Raw genomic sequence first — 22,703 nt, 5'->3', positions numbered from 1 at the left:
ATGAATGCTGTCTCAAATGTGCAATCTTGACATCCCTTTGACGATGAGAGTTACAAAGCCTAATAATAGGCTTCACTTATTTTCAATTACGTTAAAAGCCTCACGGTCCAGGGAGAAACCTTCCATGACCTGGATTTGCTCTGTGGATCACCAGGGTTTTTTTTTAACCCCTCCTCTATAACCGATATTTTTGCCACACCTCTTACCAGCTTCATTAGTCTTTCTATAATCCCTCTTCTAAGATCCACGATTCTGACATTTTTATTTATTAATTACAATTAAAATTAATTATTAATTATTATTCATGGACAAAACCGTTAATATGCAATGGGTCTTCATTAAGTGAACTCCTTTTGCTATAAAGGACCCAGAATAACAGCATCATATCACATCTCTCTCTGTATTCAAGTCATCAGCTCGCTGTATTGAGTGAGGGGTGCATTAGTCCTACATGGACCGGTTGGCAGAGCAATCAAGGACTATTGATCATGCAGCTCATTTGACAACTATCTATCCTGTATGTGTAGCTTGTTGTTTCCAGGTAAGAGGCTAAGTGTTACCTTTCATCTTAAAATGCTTACGATGCATTTCTTATTGTTCCAAAATGTGATCAGAAATTATGTTTCATTTACAAGTGAAGCTTTTTGGGCGGCAGAATAGCATCATATGGGGTCCGCCTTTGAACACAGATTTTATATAAACCATTTTTAGGCACAGCTCAGCTGCAAAGTCCAAAGCCACGGAAGTGCAGTGCTCCAGATCCTTAAACCTGTCTGAGAGGAAAGGCTCCCCAACTAATCAAGTCCATCGCTACCTGGCATAGACGTGCAGAATAAGACTCTTCTTCTTCTGTTTCATGTGAACTAAAGATGACGAACTGGGGTGGGGATTCAGCGGATCCCATTCCGGTTTGATTTGACTCGACAGAAATAGACTGCCAATTAAAACACAGCAATACAAAAGGGAGCACTGTTTTTAATGGCAAGACCATTAAGTAGTATCCACGTTACACTGGAATGCAATATGGCAGCACAACTGGCAATTAAGATAAATGATTCAATGGCTTTTCATCTCGGCGAGCAGCATTGATGGATTCATAATTATTTAATGGGAAAGCATCTTTCGGTCACACCTGCGTGAGAATAGCAAAATGGGGGCGAGGCAGAGTGCTCCGCTGCTCTGTTATTAATGTAATATCTCCAGCAGTTGATAGAAGCACCGTTTAGCTCCAGGGAAAGCAATTGCCCACAAGACACTGTGCAGGCGCGGGGCTTTTCAGGTGAAACAGAGCACAGAGTTATTTTCTTCATCACATGCTTATTTCAAGTCGTTCAAATGCTGCACCGTGTGCTGGTCATGCCTGACTGCTTATCACTCCGCTATAGGCTCAGTCACTGCATAGACATTATTAGCAAAGGATTAAAAAAAAATTTTGCACCCACCCCTGCCCAGAAATTATTCTAAGGAGCAAAGTAATCAGATTTGACTACATTCCTGTCCTGATGCTATCATTTTATCATTTTCTTTCCGGTCTTAATTGAGGCACATGGTTATTTTGTTTCCAAATGCAACATCTATTAAATATGAATAAAATGAGTTCTATTTGTGTCATTGCTCACATTTCCTCTCTTCTTCAAACCATTCCAGCAGCCGCATCCTTAATTTGGGCTGCTGGAACTGGGAGAAAATCACAAACCATGCAGAAGTTTGGATCCCTTTCTGAAGAAGGCTGTGAATATCTGAAACCTAAAGCCTTTTCTGAACAGATCATCCGCCATTATGTGCTTTTAATAAATGTCTTTCTGTTGAAGTGGGTTTCAAAATGGAAATCAAACACACAACCGCGTGCCTCTGCATGCATTTCCCACTCATTTTGCTCTGAGCGTTGGAACAAAATGGTAGTGTACTGTATTGTGGAGTGCACGTGTACGTGTGTGTGTGTGGGTGTAGATACTTGTGCATGTTTGGAGTGTATGTCTTGTTCAAGAGACCTGTGAGTTAACTAGCATGTAAATTTAGCAGTGTTTAATTATGGGCTTCTGGGACATGTATTTATACAGGACAATCTAATTACACTAATATAAAAGTGTCATTGAAATGTTACAGTCTGTGTATAACAGATCCCTTTAATGACGGTGTGTGTGTGCATGTGTGAGACTGCGAGAGAGGGAAACCGAGCAGGTAGGCTGAGTGTGTGGATTTGGAGGGAGGTGAGAGTGAAGGCGGAGGGATATGATTCCATGATTAATGCAGCGTTGCCCTTGCATGTTTCAGAGAAGAGCGGGGAGCATTAGCATTCTGCACGTGTTCCTGGAGGAGTTTGCTGTGCTCCTGTACAGATGCTTCATTGCCTTTCACATAACAGATATCCTCACAGATATTTCATTATAAATGCTCACCAAGCAGAAGTTTTTCAGAACTGCCCACTGCGTAATGGGGAATCCACTTCAAAAGTGTGGCTTTCTTGTGCAAGGACTTAATTTCGAGCCTTCGCCGAGTATTTAAGCTCTCATTTTGCTCTCGCCGTGTATTTAATGTTGTGTTATGCAGCGCTGCCAAAACCGCTTGGGTGTTATTTGGAGTAGCGACAGCAGGGTTACTGAGAAAGGCATCCCAGCACACAGAGGATACCAGCCTGATGTGTGGCTGTGTATGCAGCACTGGTAATGAGCTGCATTATAATTTAAAATATTCACACAGCTACTAAGAGCAAAGTTACATTTTGCTCTGTGCATCTCAGAGCAGTGCCAGCTTTGTATTTATAGCACAGTCAAAGGTGTCCCAATTCAGTGTTATTTTACAATCGCCTGCGGCACGGACCTGAGAGTTAAGATTGCAAAAAAAAAAAATCCAGATCAAACCAAATCTTTACTTATGCAGGCATGAGGAAAAACCTGCAGCTCCCTGGTTTCAAACACTGCTGGCCGCTGCATGCTGTTCACGCTAACCATAATTCTGCATACATTTTGTCACATCGTTGTATTCAGTCACGCTCATGGCATGAAAGAAGAGAAACTATCTAGAAATGTTGCCACATGTATAAGACTGAAAGTGAATCCTCCTCATAGAGTGGAGTGAAATGATTGGACATTTACAGTGAAATCTGAACTGCAAGCTGCTGTATCATTATAATTAATATATGAATGTATGTTTTTATCAGTGTCATAATGTCGCTCTACAATCTTTAATTATTCATTAAATACAAGGTGCATTCTGTAGATTAAATAGAGCTAACATTCTGTAAATATATACCGTCCTTTCCTGACAGAACTGCGGCCAATATTAGTTTGCAAATTCAGGATATAATTCTAAAAAAAAATAGTAAGAGACCGTAAAACAAATGCAATGCTTTGCAGGTGAATCTGTTGTCAGTTAATAACTGAAAATGTAGAGGAAAAGGTTTTAAAGTGTTTGATTGGACATCACTAAAACAGTAGAGAGACAATATGAACCTGCATTTAAACACATTTTCACAAAACTGAAGCTGAATTCACTAAGCCTGAACACAATGGCCCTTCATTAAAAGGGGGACTGTCAATTCATATTAATTGTGCAATGAGGACAATTTGCACGGTTAGAAATGTTTGTAAAGGTTTTTGATCAAACATCAAAGCTTTCAGTTGAGTTGCAGTGTGTGAGAAGTCTCCTACCGGCTTCTTTCACACAGAACAAGCATTTTTGCTGCCCTCTTCTTTAGTGTCTGTGGAAATGGATGACAGCTGGTGTATAAACAACACGGTGAAGTTATGCACCACAGACTCGCGAAAGACTGTGCTTAAAATATCTTTTTTGCGGGCCCTTTAGCCACGGGGCTCTTTGATTAATTCAACATTAATGAATTACTTTTTCTTTCCCTCAATGCGTTTAACGAGAAATAGAAAGTCGAAAGATTTTATTCAGCTTGACATGTGTTCATACATTTTACTTTTATTGTAGCTCGAAACAAAACACATGAAATCATAGCAATTCTAAAAGTATAGACTTCCTTTGAGCATTCCTTCCACGCACAATGGAAGTGAGCCTGAGACTATCTTTGGATTGAATGTAAGGTCACCTTTGGGTGAAGCACCGACGGTGTCAACCATGTAATCAAGAGAAGAAATGTCACATGGATCAGCCATTAGGGAATGAGGTTTCTGTGGGAGTGGGACTTACTAAAGGTCCTTCCTATGAGACTCATGATGGTGGGGGTGGGGTTTGTGTTTGATGCAGGGATTTAATGCACTGATATTAGATGCTTTAATTGGCTTATCTGCATGTAGAAGTCAGCTCCTCCACCTGTTCTTCGGTGGATGGCATATCACTGCTTAGACAACGTATACGTATCTGATTCCTCTCCTGGTAGCCTGTCAGGGATTATTTGGAGCGATCACCTTCAGATGCGCTATTGGAAGTCTCTGCACTCCTCTGTGCTTTCATTTTATCCAGCTGTTGCATTGATCGACAAAATTCTCCATGGAGCATTTTGTCCTGAATGAGTAATATTTATATTCATTAAATCTGCAGAAAGGCTGCAGTGGGAGTTATTTAAAATGCACATATACCACAGTGGTTATCAGTTTATACTAGAGTTGTAGTTAAGGAGGTGGGTAGCTTTATTTTTTAGTTTTTTTGGGAGGCACACACACTTTCAAAATGAGTACATGATTCATAATGTTATGTCTACAGACAGTACGTGGACTAAGTATCAAAAACAATGTACTTTCAGAAGTGCTTCTTCTTCTACTATCAGAAAGTGTGTAACTATAGTTGTTTTTTCATAATGCAAATGATTCACAGTCAAAGAAGGTAAAGAGTAAATGAAGTATTGATAGTGTTCCATCCATCCGCACACATGAAAATGCACAAATGGATCTTAATCTAGAGTGTGGATATAAATACACTTTGTGTTGTCTGCTCAGAGAGCTCAGTAAAGAACTGCTTCCTCTGTTACCATAGTGTTCTCATCTCGGGGTGTGACACCATGCTTCCTGGTTATCTGATCATCCCCAGCCAGATCTGCATCTTTGTGAATACAGTCTGAACTCGGGTCACCTAATCAGTGCTATGGGGGGTGCTTAATGATATCTGTATTTCTTTGACGTGATGGCTATAAAATTGTAATTTATATTAATACAAATTCATTAAAGTCTCCAAGTTTCCCAGTGAGACCGCATTTCACCAGGATGCATGGTCCAGGTCTATTCAGCGCCTCCGTGCCGTCTGTACTCCAGGTCTGAGGCAGTTGGCTTCATTAATTCTATGCTCAGCGTTATGCCGCCTTGAGCCGTTACAAGCCCACACCTCCATTTCAACTTCCACTGCTTGTAGCTCTGAAAGGAAGGAACAAGCAAAGTGGGTCACAGCAGAAGGCCTAGCCTCCAGTCGCTGGGCCACGTGTACGCAGGGAGGCAAAAGGAATTAATGACACGACATAGGAAACAGTGTGAGACCACCCGAGTTCTCTGTAAACAAACTGTCCTGATTGTGGGTGGGCGTGTCACAAAAAACGATTCATTTAGTGCTAAATAAACTACATCTCCAGTAAGGACTGAGTAGCGTAAGCTTATTTAATGGAAAATTGTGAGTCAGAATCAGTGTTGAGATCTTGAAATTAGTCAATCTTCTTCTTCATATTTCGGCTTCTCCTGTGAGGGGTCGCCACAGTAAATCAACGTTCTCCACTTCACCCTGTCCTTTGCATCGTCCTCCCTAATACCAGCCACTCTCATGTCCTCCCTCACTACGTCCATGTAGCTCCTCCTGGGTCGACCTCTAGCCCTGTTCCCTGGTAGTTCCATCCTCAGCATCCTTCTCCGGACATAGTCTGTAGGGAATATCCGTATTAGATGGGATTCCACAACGTGATTACATGCCGACATCACAATAGGAAAACATTACATTTATTTTTGTATTGAGTTTGGAGAACCCTTATGAGACGCCGTTGAGCTGGCGTCTCATCCAGGGTGTGATCTAAAGAAGATCTAAAGAATAATGATAATTAATATTTTTGCTGCTGGTCTTGGTGGATCTTGGTGATCAGGAAATTCCTGACAAGGCCTTTCTTGGATGGGATGTTATTACAGTGTGGGAGGAAAAAGAACTTTCATCTAGACTTAAAATTCTCAAAACAAGGATTGGCATTTTTTTGGTTTTTAGTTTTTATTATAGAGGGATTTAGACCTGGAAATCTGCCACTCCCTTTGCCTCCTGCATTTAAATATGAAACTATTGACTACGGTTGTCAAAACAGATTGCTTCTGAAGTACAGACATCTGGGCCAACTTCCTTTGCAGTGAGCTGTGTGCCTTTGAGTTTGCCCATACACAGCAATGACTAATCTGGAGAGTTGTTGAAGTGCCACTTATGGGTGATGTTTAGATCGCCAGCTGTTGTACGTATGAAAGTCCTGGCATGTCGCTCCATCTATCATGATTATATTCTTGTGGTGCAATTTACATCAGGAGTTCGAACATGAGTCTTTAGGATGGAGAGAAAAGTTCAGAGTATTGTGTTTGCTTTTGGGAAACAGAAGTCATTTGATCATCCCAGAAAAATCAACTATTGACGACCTGAAACTTATTTTCTCCATACTAAACATAGCCTCCCCAGAAATAACAGCTGACCTTATTGCGGTAAGAATCAGATCAAAAGCCAGGGCGCCGATACAGCCTCCTCGTCTGACACCAATCTCTCCAAATGTTCCCGTCTTTCCCATCCCCTGAGTATAACTGCTGTTTGCAGCCAAAACTCAGTGTTTTAGCTTTGGAGATATTCTTTCTCAAAGTGTAGGCTATGCCACTGTTTCATCTTACAGCCTGCTTCTTCTCCAAACCTGTGAACTAACTGGACAAACATAGTCAGAAATGAGATAGTATGACTGGCCCAGTTGTTAAGTGGGAACATAGGACTTGTATTGTGCATCAATATTATATTATATTATATTATATTATATTATCATCAAAGCTTTTTTAACCACAAAGCTTTTTGCAAAGCACGTACTTACAAAATAATGATATCTTCTAATAATCAGCTTCTGCAAATATGCATTAAACATGTGGTGGCAAACTTCTTCAAACTTTGACTTATTCTTTAATAATTCAGATTTATCTGTTTCAACGCAGGTTGGACTTCTTGTTTTGCTTGTCTTTCTCTTTTTCTCATGCATGGAGCTGTTCTTGTTTGGTGTGGGAAGAACCTTCCAACAGATTGTGACACAACACGCTCCCTTATTACCATAATATGACAAATGCAGCAGAGAAGGGTAAAAAGCAGCGGATTGCATTATTCATTTGCAGCTTTCAATGGTGAAATTGAGTTCACTGGACTTTTCATCAGATTAAAAGAAAGTGGGGCTCCTCCCAGCATGTGCGGAAATCCCTGTTCATGCAATGAAGCCTGCAGTCGCTGGTCATACTCAAACCTGGCAGCAAAAAGATTAAGTAGATATAAGTCCATAGTGATGGATTCATTTTCTATTGCTTATAAGGTTAATGTGTGTCCTGCACTGGCCTTCTTCCTTCTTAAAACTGTTATGTGTCATCCTGTGTAAACGATTCATCCGTTAAACCCCACATTTGTCTGAAATCTTTTTTTCCAGGACTATTGAGAACATTGTGATGTATCTGAAAATGGCTACACAAAGGAATCAGGAACAATGAAGGTGTGTGAGGTATTACATAATGGATACCAGATGGCAGAAGTACTGTCAAGATTTGCTGCCTTTCAACAAAAGGCAGTGCAGCCTGTACCTATAATTTCACAACCATTCAGGCTGATCACTTTGGTTGGTGTCTGGTAGTGATTTTTAGCAGTGATGTGGAAATCTTCCTCTTACAGCCTGCGGCTCGTTCTGCAGAGTAACAACCCGATCCTCCTTTCTTTTTCTCGGTGCAGCTGGCAGTCGCTTTGTTCTGCATTTTTTTAGCTTTAGGTCATTTTAAGGAGTCCCGTCTATTCCCTTCATTCCTACCAGAGCATGTTTGATGAATGTGAAATTTGTCTAATTAGTGACTGATTTACATCAGAGGACGTGGTGCTGGGAAATATCACAAATAAATAGAATAGTAGCTTGCTGCCTTTATATATGTGCAATGCAGCTCACCTGGATTTAAAAAGCATCATAAAATATGTGAAACCTGTAAACAGTGCTCTTATTCAATTAAATCAAATGTCCTATTTACTATGTAATGTTGTTTCTTGAGGGGAACCATAAATCATCAATACCAAGTGCATAAATCACAAAAAACCTAACCGCCAAGGGGGTTGAGATTGTGCTAGCAACATCCTATGAAAGGTCCCTAGTGAATCCTGCAGAGACCACATGTCAAGTCTTATCTCAGAGGGTCAGAGCAGCAGACGTTTAGGTATTTCCCTCAAGCTTCACATTTTCCTCGTGTAGTGTATCTGTTCAAAAAAGGGGGGGACCGGTCTCCTGCTGGTAGTCTGTGCTCCAGAAATATCTGCAGGTGATAACTAGCTGAGATCTTCTAGCAGATGTCCTGTCACCTCCACCATTGTGCATGCATGCAGCATACCTGTGGGTGGAGGTGGTAATTAACTGTTGCTTTGCCATTTTTAGAACGTTGCCATGACAGCTGTCTGTGTTTCTTCTCACCTTTAGTTTTCTTAATAATTCTCACTTTTTTGTCTTCAAGTCTTCAAGTCATTTTCCCCCTTCCTATTGTGTTTTATCAAATGTATTTGTCCTTTTGTGTTTCCATAGTGTAGAGTAAGAATGGGATCAGGTCTTCGCCCAGTTCACCTTAAAGAAGACCAAGTGCAGTGCAGTTCCTCACCTGCCATCCGTCTAGACTAGAGAATGTCAATGTAATAAATGTTATTCGCTTGACGTGGCTGCAATTAAAGTGTTTTTTGTCTCCATGTTATGTTTTGTTTTGTTTTGGAAATTGTATAGCAAGTTTTAATTCACCTCTCATCCTCAAGGTTGACCTTGCTGCAATGAAGCACAACAATGCTACAGAATATAGACTCAGAAACTAACACGTTTGCACATTAAAAGCAATTAGCTCTTACATAAAGGGTGATTATTTCAGTAATAGTATCCAGCTGCCATTGTGATGTGTCTGCTCATTGTGGGTAACAATTAGCCACATTAAAATGATCTACTGCCACCATTCCATGGCAAATGCATTAAAATGAAGTGGGTCAAATATTTAATAACCGTGGTAGAAAATACAATTTGAAGGAAGACGTGCGATATCATCAAAAGGTGAGCGCTAGTTTAAGAGGGAGACATGACATTTGAATGATGATATCTGAGGCCTGTGGAAGCTCTACATCTATTATTGTACTGGAGATGAGAAGGCTGTAGAACCGCCATGCTAATGATGAACATGCTACTCTGATTGCATCATGCTTTTATCCATTTGGATACGTACAAGGCTCCATTGTCCGTTATCTATGAAAATTCCTCTGTATCCCCAGCTCTCCTTACAGAGACAGGGACCCAGAGCAATCAAACCCAATTTCTGCTTAGACGAGGAGCAGTATAAGAGCCATACCGAGGGCAGCTTCATAGAACGTGAGCCGATGGTGTAATTAAAGTACAGCACCATTTTTTTTGTGCAGTTCAATAAAATGACCCAAATCCGGGAACTAAAATCTAAAAAAACGTGCATCAGCTAACAAATGCTTGAACAGCACAGCCATCTGACAAATAAGAAAAGAAGCACAGACTAAATGCAGACAGGTAATGAGAGGAAATGGGGATCAGAGGGTGGAGGAGACAATCAGAGAAAGGTGGGGGCAATCAGATAATCCCAGTGGAGGGGAAATGAAGAGGAATAGCAGAAAAGTGGATTACATGAGGAGAATGTGATAATAAACTAAAAGAGAGAGCAGAGCAAACATAACAAACACAGAAGGGAACTAAAAAATATGGAACACAGAAACGAACACTAAAAAAACAGATGACAGGAAAATAAGACAGGAAGTGACCTAAGCCCGAGTCTACAAAATAAAACAGGAAATACCAACTTCAAAGCAAAACCGTGACATCATTAAAGTATAATCATCTAAGCAATCTAATTGTGACTAACAGAGCAAATGTTGATAATAGCATATGAAGGAAAGGGTCTGCTCAACTTGCATGGAATAAATGTATTAAGCTATCAGGGATAATCTGATTATTGACTGATATTGAACTTTAATCGATACTTGTTCTTTTGTCCACTTCGAGATGGGATAATGAAACTGAACAATTTGTGATGCAGAATTCTCTTTCTGTCTGGAGTCTCCAGTCCGTGGCCTCACACTTAATCCTGATCTCAGCGTTAGCTGCTTGGTCGCATGTCTCACATAAAAGCCTAGCAGCACTGAATTACTTAGCATCTGTATGTCTGCCTTTCTGTTGTAAACACCAATTTAAAGAAAAAATAGAATAAAAAACACACTTGTGAGCCATCCTCTCAGACAATTAGAGAGTGAAGTCACAGCTCCTCTCCAACAGGTCCTTCTCTGGTGTAATCTGAAATTGCAAATGGGGAAAAAAAAGGAACCACAGAATTGAGAACAGATTACATCCATTGTTGTGGAGGGCCAACGTTGGATGTAATATACAGGCATGATGTGCAGAAGAGATATCAAGGATTTGCTTATTCCACAGGCAGGCTTAGAGCAGCAGCCTATTAGGTTTTCATTGATGTCTCCAAAGATTCAATAAATGATAAGACTCCCAGATCCAAAGCCGTGAATGCTCTCTTCTTGCCCTTGTCCTTGGTACAGACTCACCCATGCTGGCATACGTATGGCGGGTAGCAAAAAGTGACTGCCAGGTTACTGATTTTACATTTTAGGTTGGAGTGTTGAGATTGTTTGCATGCCGCTGTGAACTACGGGTGACTGATATTGGCGAATCTAGATCATAATGGTGAGCCGGAAGATTGAAAGACGTATTTGGAGAGAGGCAGTGAACTCTGCTTCAGACTGAAATATCTCAACCCTTTATTTGATCTCTGTGGCCAACAGGATGATAAACCAACCACAGCGGTTTGGGTTTCAATTTAGTTTGTTTATTTGGTTGTTGTCTTGGCTGTTTGTCAGCCGGATTACCCATAAACAAATTTGATGTACTGCATGTCATTGCATCTAATCCTATTTTATATGTCATAGTGAAAATGTCCCCTATTGCTTTCTCACTTTCAAAAATGCAGGTACCACAAGTGCTTCCACTTTTATGACATTGTTCTAATAACTATGAAAGTATATCCAGACATAAGGCGGTTCCTTTTCCGGATTTGCAGATCATGAAAAAGTGGACTATTGATCTCGGCATAGGCCTGTGGTTTCTGAGTGCACTGCGTTTTGATTTTCAGCCGCTAATTCCCAAGATCAAGACCCACTAGATTTCAGGAACTGTGCCATTACAGTTGTTCTGACATTTCAGTCAGGAGAGATTAGAAAGACGAACAATAGAACGAGACAGATGAAGTAATATAAAATGAATTATAAACAGAAGTTTAGTCTTTGGCTCTTCGACTCCAACTTGAAGTAGATCGCCAAAGATTAAGTCCTTCCAGTTTGAAGGGACCTTGCTGCTGCCGGGACACAGATGGGCGATGAGGAGCGGAGGTCGATGTTAGAAAAGAAGTCCTGATGGGAGGATTCATTATCAGGGCTGAGTGGCAGCAGAGAAAGAGCATATCTGGTAAATTATTGGCTAACATGGGAACATTGCAGGTTAAGATTTGATAAGAGAATGAGGTATTAAAGCCTGGAGTAGTGGGAAATGAAAAGAGATCTTTTTAAATCTTTTGTTGTTGAATACTTGGCATATTATAAGAACATTGGCACCAGATTTTAAAAAAACTGTTTCCAACCCACCATGTTCCTGAAAATACTGAGACATCTCCTGCCATATTAATGAATTCATCCTTGGACCATCTTCGTCTTCTTCTGTTACCGGTGGTTGGTTGTGTGGGCGCATCCGGATGAATTGGCTCTTCAGTTTGTCCAATAGTTTTGTTTATGATCAAACGCCCGTAAACGTATTTCACTCTCATCAGCCTCTGCTCCTCTATTTGATGTTCATTAAATATGATTGCATTCATCTCATCTACAAGAAAATGGATGGATGAATAATTATTATCTACCCGTAACGTTGTCAAATGCTAAGCTAAGCAACAAAACACAATAGCTTCTAACTATCGACATGTTGGTCAACTGCATAGAAAGCAGAAATCGATGGCTTTAATTCAGACACCAGCGTCGAGTCAAGGGTGTAATTAAATGCCTTTATAAATTAATTCAAACATCCCATAATAGGTCTTTAAAAGATTTACATTCCAAATTCCACATATTTGAAAACAGTTATTTTTCCATCATTTGCAGCATTTGTCTACAAACTTGTCGGTTTACTAAAATGCAATTGTTGAGTTTTTGCATTCTTTGTTCTGATTTAATCTAAATTCACCTACAACACAAAAACAATCGGTGAGTAATTCCTGAGATGAGCAGCATTTTACAAATCCCTCTAGTTAAAATGTATATATATTAAGCTTCCATTCATTCAGTAGACTGAATGGGGCATGATATGATCAGGGTTAGGTGTCTGCTTCGCTCTCCGTCATGTCTTGATGTCTCATTAGCAGTGTGCTCCAGGGTTATTGATCCCTGGGAGACGGTAATTACATTATCAAAGCTTGAGTTGTACTTTTCAATATAGTAAACACAGGGAATGAGTAGCTGAGGCTGATTATGTTTACCATTTTCAGTCATCCTGGTTTGAGCCTCTGTGTGAACCCAAAGTAAACTTTCTCAGAAAAATACCAATCAATTAATGTACAAGCACAAATAAAAGCTCATTCCATCTCGTGGTATTACAGAAAATATAGCATTTTTTATTCCTTCTACCATCCTCTCTTTTATTCAATTGCCTTGTGGATATACGGTATATATATACCGGTACATATAATGTTTTTTTTCTTTTTTTACAGATTTGCATGTTTCCCAGAGGTTTAAAGTTAGGATCTCCTGACTTTTGTAACCCTTTAATGTTCTCATCTGTACTATCAGCGGATGAAGGGTTTCATTCAGTAAATAAGGCTCAGTAGTCTATGTAGGTTCACAGTGATCCAGGTCATCGTAAATCACAATGAGCAAAAAAAAGTTAGATCGAAGATGTTTCATCTCTCATCCAAGAGGCTTCTTCAGTTCTGAGGGACTGGTAGAGAGCTAGGATACTAATACTGTTGTTGAAGCAGAAAACAAGGAACAATGAAGGGACCGAAATCACCAATCAAAACCAGACTCCCCATGAGTATCTGCATTTGTGAGGGCGGGTACACCCCGCATAAGTCGCCGGTTTATTGCAGGGCTTTTCAGTTAACTTTACATATTTACTTTTCCTTCTGGATACGTTGGTAAAGCCCTTTTTTTTATTAGTGCCACTATATGTTTAAAATTTTAATATTTTTGTTATATAAACTAGGAATATGAATATAATGTCATATCATTGGCATTTCAGGATTTTAATGTCGTTGCAATTAATGATCAGTAAAAAGTTATGCCTCGCAGCTGTGGAAGAACATTAACCTAGAAAATGACTTGTTCCAGGCGTAACTGGCCTTGAGAATGTCAATACGAAGGGCCTTGGAATCCAGTCCAGCAGCTACAGTGGGAGCATTAGTGTGGATTAGCATGCAGCGGCTTGTGTCCTCGCCTCTCTGGAACTTTTTTTCACTCTACTGTGATTTCTGTCTTCTTGGTTGTCCTGTTGTTCGCCTGTCAGACCAAAGCGCGAACTCCATCATCAAGTGTTTATTCAATTCAGCATTCCATTGCCTGAACCAAGAAAATGGGATGATTCTCCCCTTTCACAGGGTTCACACACCATCCAATTAGGTCTCCAAGATACAAGGGAGAGAGCAATAGGCAGGCAGAATGAAAAAAGAAAATCAGTAGTGTGACAGGTTATGGAACTAAGAGCGGCAAAAGCAGCGAGAAATATGAGGCCTTTCTAGACAATCACTCTTGTGTATGTGCTCTGAAATATGACAACTTGATCAGGGTTTCAGTCATTTTTTCTTGTGCTTTTTTTCCCACTTAATTTTAACTGTGTATTATGCAGTATTATATATTATATGTATTATCTAATGCAGAGCAAGTCTATTTTAATAAAAGTAAGGCTAAAATATGGCTTTAAGAACATCATTACATAATGTGTCCACCAGGTTTTTAATGTTTTTATTTAAAGGATTCAAAGGATTCATATATGCTTATATTTTGTCTTTATCTTTTAGTACATTCTCAAAAATGCAATCATAATCTCACACAGTCATTCCCCAGCAACTGTTACCAAAACTAACCAAAAATCTCAAAGACCATCACGCTGAGCACAGGAGCCCCACAAGGGTGTGTGTGTGTGTGTGTGTGTGTGCTCTTCACTTTTCTGACCCACGACTGTGCCCCAACCTTCAGCACCAACCATATTAGCAAGTTTGCGGACGACACAACCATAGTGGGCCTAATCACCAACAGTGATGAAGCCCATTACAGAACTGAGGTGTATTCTGGTGCAGCGGTGCAAGGACAGTAATCCCATCCCAAATGTGGGAAAGGTTAAAGAGATTGTTGTCGGCTTCAGGAGAGGTCATCGGGTCTCTGCCCAGCTGCATGCATCACTGTGTGGTTTGGAAGCTGCACTGGATTCCTGCCAAAATACACTCCAGAAAAAATATTGGTGACCCTCTGCCCTCCCTGACGGACATCTTCCACAGTCACCCACCTCACCCGCAGAGCCAGTGTTACCAACGACTCTTCTCACCCCTTTAAAAACCACTTCAGCCTCTTTCCATCGGGGGGGGGGGAAGGTTCCAGAGTCTCTGGGACAGGTCCACCAGACTATTGAATATCTTTGTCCACCAGGCTGTGAGAATGCTGAACTCTGTCCCACACCAAATAATACCTGACACCATGCCCACCTCCTCCCACACGCACAGCGACTATAACCCACCCATTACCGAAGGACTCTACCTCAGCTGCCCCCCCGAGAAAGAGAGAGAGAGAGAGAGGTTTTTCGATTTTGCCTGTATGCCCAAACATATGGGAAAATGGGCAATAAAGGAATCTTCAATCTTGACTATACAACACATGAACAGAACCTTTTAATGCAAAGAGTGGCCAGACTCTCATTTAGCTTTAAGCATCAGCCTCTCAAATGATGGATCTCAGAGCCTGTGGCCGGCAATTAAACGCACTGATGGGAAACTGTCTAATGAATCTCATCTTTCAACCGCACAATAAGGTAACAACATACATATAACCTTTAGCTCGAATTTCAACAAATATCATTACAGTGTCGTGGGTGTTGGAGAATGTCCCGCAGGCCTGGAAAAGAGTAGGTGATGATTTGTAGGATTGTGAATAGAAGAAAAATAAATGTTGTGTTCCAAACAGGAAATCAAAGAGTTTTCCTCGCTGCATCAGGATCTTGTCTTGATCTCCATCCGTGTGATGCGCTGCAGCTCCCACATCAGACAGATTTCTCCCAACATCCTGTCAGTTCGGCGTGTACGCGCTCAACAGTAGGGTAACTAACCAGCAGAAAGAACCCAGGACGAACAAACGTAGGCAGACAAAACGCCAACAAAGACATGATTGTGCTAATTATAAAAGTCCCGGTGATGCAACTTCTAATTTTAAGATAAATCATTTTCTGTTTTTCATTTTAATTCTTCAGGTTAGCGGTCCTCCTTTTTTTATTCCTCTTAGAAGAACAAATGTATTTAAATGCGCGCTATACTTGTGCCAAATTACGCATCTCGCTGCAGATGACTGCCGAGTGACCTTAGATTAAGTCGATTGCGTAACATTGTAGAACCTGCCTCGCGACAGTGACACATTGTTTTAATTTACAAAACTGAGAAGATTTTTTATTTTTTTTATGCTTTTAATTTTCAACCACGATAATTCGTTTTCGGTTCTCCCATTTAAACTTAGAACATCGGGGAGCCAGAAGCGTATCGGAGACTTTTCTATTTCCTCATAAATAGTCCATAAAGTATTCACCTCAGAGCGTTTGGATTTGGAGTGGCCTGTAACTGATATGCTATAATTAGATTCCGAAACTAGAAAAAAGGCTTGCCGGGTGTCGATCGTTGTTCTTTCATGAAGCATGCAATTCTATGTGAATCTCGTCTTTTCTACCGAGCAGGGCCCTCAAGAGAGTCATAGACATGAAATGATGAAAATAATAACTCACAAAATGTCCATAAAATATTGGAGGAATATTTCTAAGTTACGCAAAGCAAAAATTTGAATCATTTGTTAAACATTTCTTATGCAACTGCAGCATGTTCATATAGCTTCCTAATCCACAGACTGGATTATCGATGCCGTTTCTGTGTTGAATGTGGAACATGTTATATACCAAGACAGGATTAAGACTTTCACATCAGAGGGAAGGATCGTCTTCTATACGAACAGAAATGGTGTGACAACGCCCTCTGGCTGGAACAAGGAAAATCACCTTACAACTCACGATATTATGCTTTATTATTATAATTGCATTTTAAATAATATTATTGCCAATTATTTTATAATATATTTTGTGTCATTTAATCTTCAGGCACTGGAAAGTAAATGAAACGACTAACATCTACATCACTGAAAATCCAATTTATCCAGGCGAAACGTTGCCTCCTCTAAAAGGGCTTATGATAATGTTTTCTTTCATTTTAATTTCCTCTCAGATCTTTTTCCCCCCCCCATCTTCAAAAGGAAAGGCCAAGGGTTTCAATTTAGTATAAGATTCAATTAAAACCTACAAGAGCTCTCAATATAATATGTTTCCAGGTAACAATGCAGTTCTTTTGGGGGGGCGGGGGGGTTGGGGGTTCTCTGCAGGTCTGCTGCTCCAACATCATCATGCATAGAAAAAGCTCGAGATGAGCGACTGTACTGAAGTGGGATCATTCACTCCTGGACTAAATGAGGATAACGTTTAATGACATGCGCTTGTTCACAGGAGGAAGCTGGTTATAATTGAAAGCAAAAAGACAAGACATCCCGTATTGTGTATTCAAACACAACCCAAAGCATCCCAACATGCTTGTGATTACAGGCGATGAACACGCTTAGATAAGATGCACGTTTAAGAAGTATTTATAATATGATACAAATATGATACTTTGTGCATGTTAGGGCTTGTGAATCCTGTACAATATGAACAAAGCACTTGCAAAACAGTGTCAACCTGAAAAGCATGGCTACAGGACCACGGTCATGTCAAACAGCTAACTGTAGAGACATAAGCTGTTTTATACAATTATACAATTGTTTGTATATGATTACATATTTATATAAAGTGCAAAAGAAACAAGCACTTACAGTGAAGATCTGAAGTGCTCTGTGACTGAGTTTAAACCCACCACCACATGCTGAAACCCTTCTCGTCGTATGGCCAGGTGGTCGGGCGAATAGCTGAATATTTGGCAAGTCAGTACGACAATCAGGTCGTAGCTCAGCTGCAGGACATAGACTGTGTACTGCATTACAAAATGTGTGAAAGGGTTACCAATCTGTACAATATACTGAAAGCTTACAAAGATATCTATATGGACAGTGGAAAAGGTTGTCTAAAATTCCCATTTTTAACATGAATAAATAGACACTATGTGTTTATTACTGCTTCTTCTGCATGGAAGCAAAGCACCACAGGCTCTCTCTCTCTCTCTCTCTTTAAAATCGTCAGTAAAATATAACCTAAAATAAACGAGGTGGTTCATTCTTATTTCAGGGAAATGAGACGTAACTGCACATTAAAGGTATAAGAAAATATATGAACTGTTAGTGATTGCATTAAATGTTTTGTTTATAGTTCTTTTGTTTTTTCCTCCTCTCTAATAATGTTTCTAGGTTACAAAAAGCAAGAGAATTCAGCATCACAGTCGAGTTTCAAGAATACAGAGAGCGAAGAGGCATCAAGCGGTCCATCAGATGCTGCCAAGCGCCTATCCAAAACACCAGCAGCTGAGGATTCTGGGGGATTATCTAGGTCTGCTGGGAACCCTGTTGAAAGACACCAGTGATTATTCGTATGTGGGAGGAATGGTTCCGATAAAACAAGGGTAGAGCGCGTAGCTTGGCGGCTTTGGTCCTTACTGAGTTGGCTCTTTTACGTTTCCAGCAGTCAGGATTGAGTCTTTTCTGCTCCTCGGCTAGAGCCTTGGCCTCCATGGTGTACATCCTCCTCTCCTCACTCTTCATCTTCTTCCACTTGTCACCCAGGATGACACTGATGGCTCTGGGGGGGGGGATAGCGGTTATAGAAAAGGAAGATGAAGGGCTCCGTTTTTCAGATAAATGTAATTATTTTCCTCTTAACCTTTCCAACAAAAAATTAACATAGTTTACATTTTATAAAAGACAAAAGCTCCTCTTTTGAATGATTTTAAAATCCTATTTATCCATCATGTTTGGCGCCGGCCTCTCGAGGCGGGTTACGCTTAAGGAGCGTGGAACCGGCAGCTGTGGCATTAAATTAAGAATTATATCCCAGAATGAATTGTGTGTAATGGTCCAAGAAAAGAAAAGCACAGCGCATCTCAAACGCAGTAGAAAAACACAATGGCTAGGGGACGATTGGCTTGGGATGTTTTAACGGCCATTTTTAGTTTGTTCACATGTAAAGCGTGTTTCAAAAATGTCTTAAGATGTTTTCACAAGTATTCACAAGATGTTTTCTATGGCTGGGGATCATTTAACTTTAATGCATCAAGCTCTCTGGCTATTTTTTTTTTACAACAAAAGACACCGATCAGCAAATCGAAGTAGAGTCATGTGATCACAGTTTTTGGATGAATTGAGCTTTGGCAGTTTAGACCGTGACGGAAACTGATTTTTCTACAAAATGCTCGATTGTTTGAGGTGTTTGTGTTGTCAGGCACCCAACAAGGTTATTTTTAATGCAAAAACTGTTGTCATGGAAGCAGCCAGTCGGTACATTTTGCATACCTGTTGTCCTTCCCAGGATACATCTGTGTGTACTCCACTCTGTACTTCTTGGCGAAGAGCATGAAGGCATTCATTGGCCGTTTACATTTTGTAGGCATGGCACCGCTGGCTGTCCCTGAGGTGTGGCTCCGGCTTGATTTGCCGGTCAAGGTTTGTGGGGAGCATGACCGCTCGAGCTTATCACAGTCTGGACTGACGCCGCCGCCGCGAAACAGGGAGGTCCTGCGTTGGCGAGCCATGTTACTGAGAACATATACTGCTGAGGAATCTAGCGGGGTGAAATCGTAACTGCAGGCGATACAAGGAAAAGAGAGACTCAAGTTAATATTCTGTTTTTCTTTGGACACAATTTTATCTGCAATTGATTTTTTTTTTTCAGTTGTGCGCATGCTTTTTGTCCACTTTTAAATTCTGCTGCACTGAAATGTATGTTTATTTCCTCTTGGGTTTTTTTTTTTTTTTAATCTTAAATGTACAACTACAGTTATTGACGACATTTATAATAAAGCACGGCCTTATTAATAAACACACACCTCCTGAAAGTGTCAAAGACAACAGAGTCGTCGCAGTTGATGGCATCTGGGTGGCTTGGTGGCAGGCAAACGTCGCCTAACTGCATCTCATAGCAAGGGATCCCATGGTGCACCACGGTCAGGCTCGGATAGAAGGAAGACCACCCTGAAAAACATCATGTGAAAACATTACAGATAACTTTGTTCATAATGTTAATTCAAACAGAAATAATAATAATAGGCATTAGGTGAACAACATGTGATCTGTGCATACTTCTGCTCACAAAGACTCATTTTCAATTGCTCTACAGTCTGTTTTTTTCTTTGTGTTCTTTTCTTGCGATTCTCAATTCAATTCAACATTTTCTTTTGAAGAGGCAGATTCAGTTGGGTTTTATTCCCTACCTATTGTGAACAGAAATAATCTGGTACCGTAATTATTTGACTTTTACCTTTATTTTTAACAAAAAAAGGATGATCCAATCGGCATTCAGCTGTTAACATGCCGTCATCAGGGGAGCCAGGGACAAAGAGGAGCTTAAGAACTGCCTGGCTAAAAGATACCGTCTCTTCGTGGCTCAGCAACTTCAGCCCGTCTGCACCGTATCTCTGCAAATGAAACAAAAGACCAAAATCTTAGAGCTTCGTGAGACGAGTCTGTTGAATTCTGGTGTAAAGAAAACTTGATATCATATTTTCTCTATGGTTAAACCACCACTGTAAATCCTTCTGTCACTCACTGCCTGCACCTCCACTATTGGGTTGGTCGCCACCTAGCGGCCAATGCAGGCCTCTGTAATAACTACTGATGTCACACTATGCAGGGTTTATGCCGTTATCTAATCAGCAACACTAAACCTACAGTTACACGAATGGAAAGATGTTCAGAGTACAGCAGGTTATGCGTTCGTGTTCTATAAATACCTTTATACAGGGGGAGGAGGGTATCCTGCTGTCATCATCCGAGTCTTCGTCAGAATCCGCAAGTTCATCAGCTTCCTGCCACTCCACATTAGGTCCTCGATGGAAGCGCAGTCGAGTTCCTAAATGCCCGCACAAAAATGTTACACATAGACTCCGGGAAAATGAAAAGAAGTGTCTGCATTCTACAGCTTTTGTCCAAAGCAGCCTAAATGGAATGTCTGCTTGTCATTAGCTCAACTTTAGAACCAAGCAGCCGATCAGTACTGTTTTGACCAAACACATTAGAGCTCTATTTCTGTTTTTCCATGTTTCTAAAAGTTTGAAATGAAAAAATGAAAAGAGTGAAGAAACGGATCCAGGATGTCGCTTATTTTTAATTCTATTCATCTTATTTCAACATTTATCTTTTAAACAGAGCACTTCTGTGGCGTAGCTTGAACATTCGAGCAATAAATAAAGTATTTTTTTCACTTTGGACTTGGACTAGTGCAACAGAAAATATTAAATACAGACATTTAAAATAAAATGAACCGCAATCACCAAGTTTTTGTCATCCAGTTCAAAATACTTCTACACATACTCGTGCGACTAGCTTCAAGCTGCTTCCCCGTTTTGTCCCGGTTGACGGCATTCAACCAATAGTGTCACAGTAAGTGACGTCATGCCGCACGCGCTGCCGTTTCTGTCTGGAGTAGAGGGCTCACTCTGTGCCCCCGCATAATTCTAGATCTGATAAAAAGTAATGAAAATAACTATCCATATATATCAGAGTCCTGATCGGGAGGTAACGTCCGATTCCGATCGAGTCCGCAAGCTCGTGATCGGGCCCGATTTCCGATCACGAGATCGGATCGGGACATCCCTAATGAAAATGTCATAATTCTGCACATGCATAGGTGGGCGTACGCAGGATGTACCTTTCAGGAAGCAATGCCAGGCTGTGGAGGGCCAGGAGTGAGACCAGGCCATATCTTCATCATCAGAAAACGACGAGGACATTGTGAAAACGGCAGATTCTGATTCACTGCTTGCCTGTTAAAAACAACAAAGGTTGTATTTGCTCGGAAATGAACAGTGGGTCAACATGCATGGATGATTTTCATAGACACAGGCTGGAAGTGAAATGTTACCCTGACACGCCTGCGCTCCCTGAGGTGGCCTCTAGACAGGTTGGGTGCGCTACTGGCCAAAGGCGGACGGGCATAGGAATGTAAACTATTACTATTGCCAAAGATATGAACTGGGGATGATCTAAAAAAAAAAAAAAAGAAGATGAATCAGAATCATAATTCTAAATTACAGTTATACAGATATCAAAACATAAGCCTGCCAGTCACAACTTCCATGCTATTTAGTTTTGGCACAAACCTCTTATGTGGCGCATTCTTCAGCAGTGGGCTCTGTGGACTGGTGGCGATGTTGGCCAGTTCAGCCAGCCAGTTGGTGCTGGGGGAGCACTTGAGCTCCTGGTGAGACACTCCTGCTCCAACTTGAAACAAACCTGGAGATCTCTGGTCCTCCTCCACCTCCTGCAGCTCCGGCATGTCATCTGGGTAGGGGTGAATGGTAATATGCATAATCAAAATGTAGATTTTATTATTTTTATTTTAATACATAATGTGTGTTTTTTTTATTATTATTAATTTGATATTTTTACCAAAATCCATGTGACATCGAGGTGAGGAAGGCAGGTCCTCGTTACATTTGAGTGGATCAAATGACTCGTCCATTCTCTTGCTTCGTCTTTATTTCAACAGCCCTCTGGTCGGTTTACTTAGTTTCCATTGTCATATTTAGCTATGTATGGGCCAAAAGAAGACTCAAAATTAGAAAACAAAATTTAAACTAAAATATGGCCATAATTCTATGTTTCAAACATAAACAGGAAATAAAATCTATTAAGTTCTATTCAAAATATTTTTTTCTCATCATTAACACAACACACTGAGCCCATGTAAGACGTTTTCATTGTCATTTCATGTCATTTAGTTCATCAATTCAATGCAAAAGGAAGGCAGCTTCTGGGAAATCCTTTGTCTCCGAATCAACACAGGACACTTCTGAGACTGGTCACGTGACCCGCTGCGTGGAGGCCTTGTTTACAAACTTAAAACGAGTCGGCGCATGCGCACCAGAGCTCATTCATTCGCAACTGCGTGGCAAATGTTCTAAGCTAAAAGAATATTTTAACAATTCTTTTTTTACAAGAAAGAATTAGCGGTCATTTGTCTTCAGCCTGTTTAGTCAAAGCTTGCTTCGAGCTGATTTGCATCTGCATCGTAAACGCGGATATACCAACAGCGTAATTGCTTC

The 22,703-nt window shown here is 40.6% G+C and overlaps 1 protein-coding gene across 1 annotated transcript; it reads right to left on the bottom strand.

The window, feature by feature from the left end:
* Positions 1-15,919: 15,919 nt before the first annotated feature.
* On the bottom strand, positions 15,920-22,166 carry LOC137914767 (HMG box-containing protein 1-like). Its single transcript, XM_068758261.1, has 10 exons — positions 22,048-22,166; positions 21,759-21,939; positions 21,521-21,641; positions 21,308-21,422; positions 20,391-20,509; positions 19,919-20,075; positions 19,488-19,632; positions 18,955-19,242; positions 18,103-18,244; positions 15,920-18,009 (listed from the first exon to the last, which is right to left on the bottom strand). The coding sequence occupies exons 1-10, from the start codon at positions 22,118-22,120 to the stop codon at positions 17,992-17,994; spliced, it is 1,359 nt and encodes a 452-aa protein (XP_068614362.1). The 5' UTR covers positions 22,121-22,166; the 3' UTR covers positions 15,920-17,991.
* Positions 22,167-22,703: the final 537 nt, after the last annotated feature.

The sequence above is a fragment of the Brachionichthys hirsutus genome, unplaced genomic scaffold (assembly GCF_040956055.1).
Source record: "Brachionichthys hirsutus isolate HB-005 unplaced genomic scaffold, CSIRO-AGI_Bhir_v1 contig_1420, whole genome shotgun sequence".
Lineage (NCBI taxonomy): Eukaryota > Metazoa > Chordata > Actinopteri > Lophiiformes > Brachionichthyidae > Brachionichthys > Brachionichthys hirsutus.
Note: the sequence above shows the minus strand (reverse complement) of the source record. Positions and strands in the feature narration are given on the sequence as shown.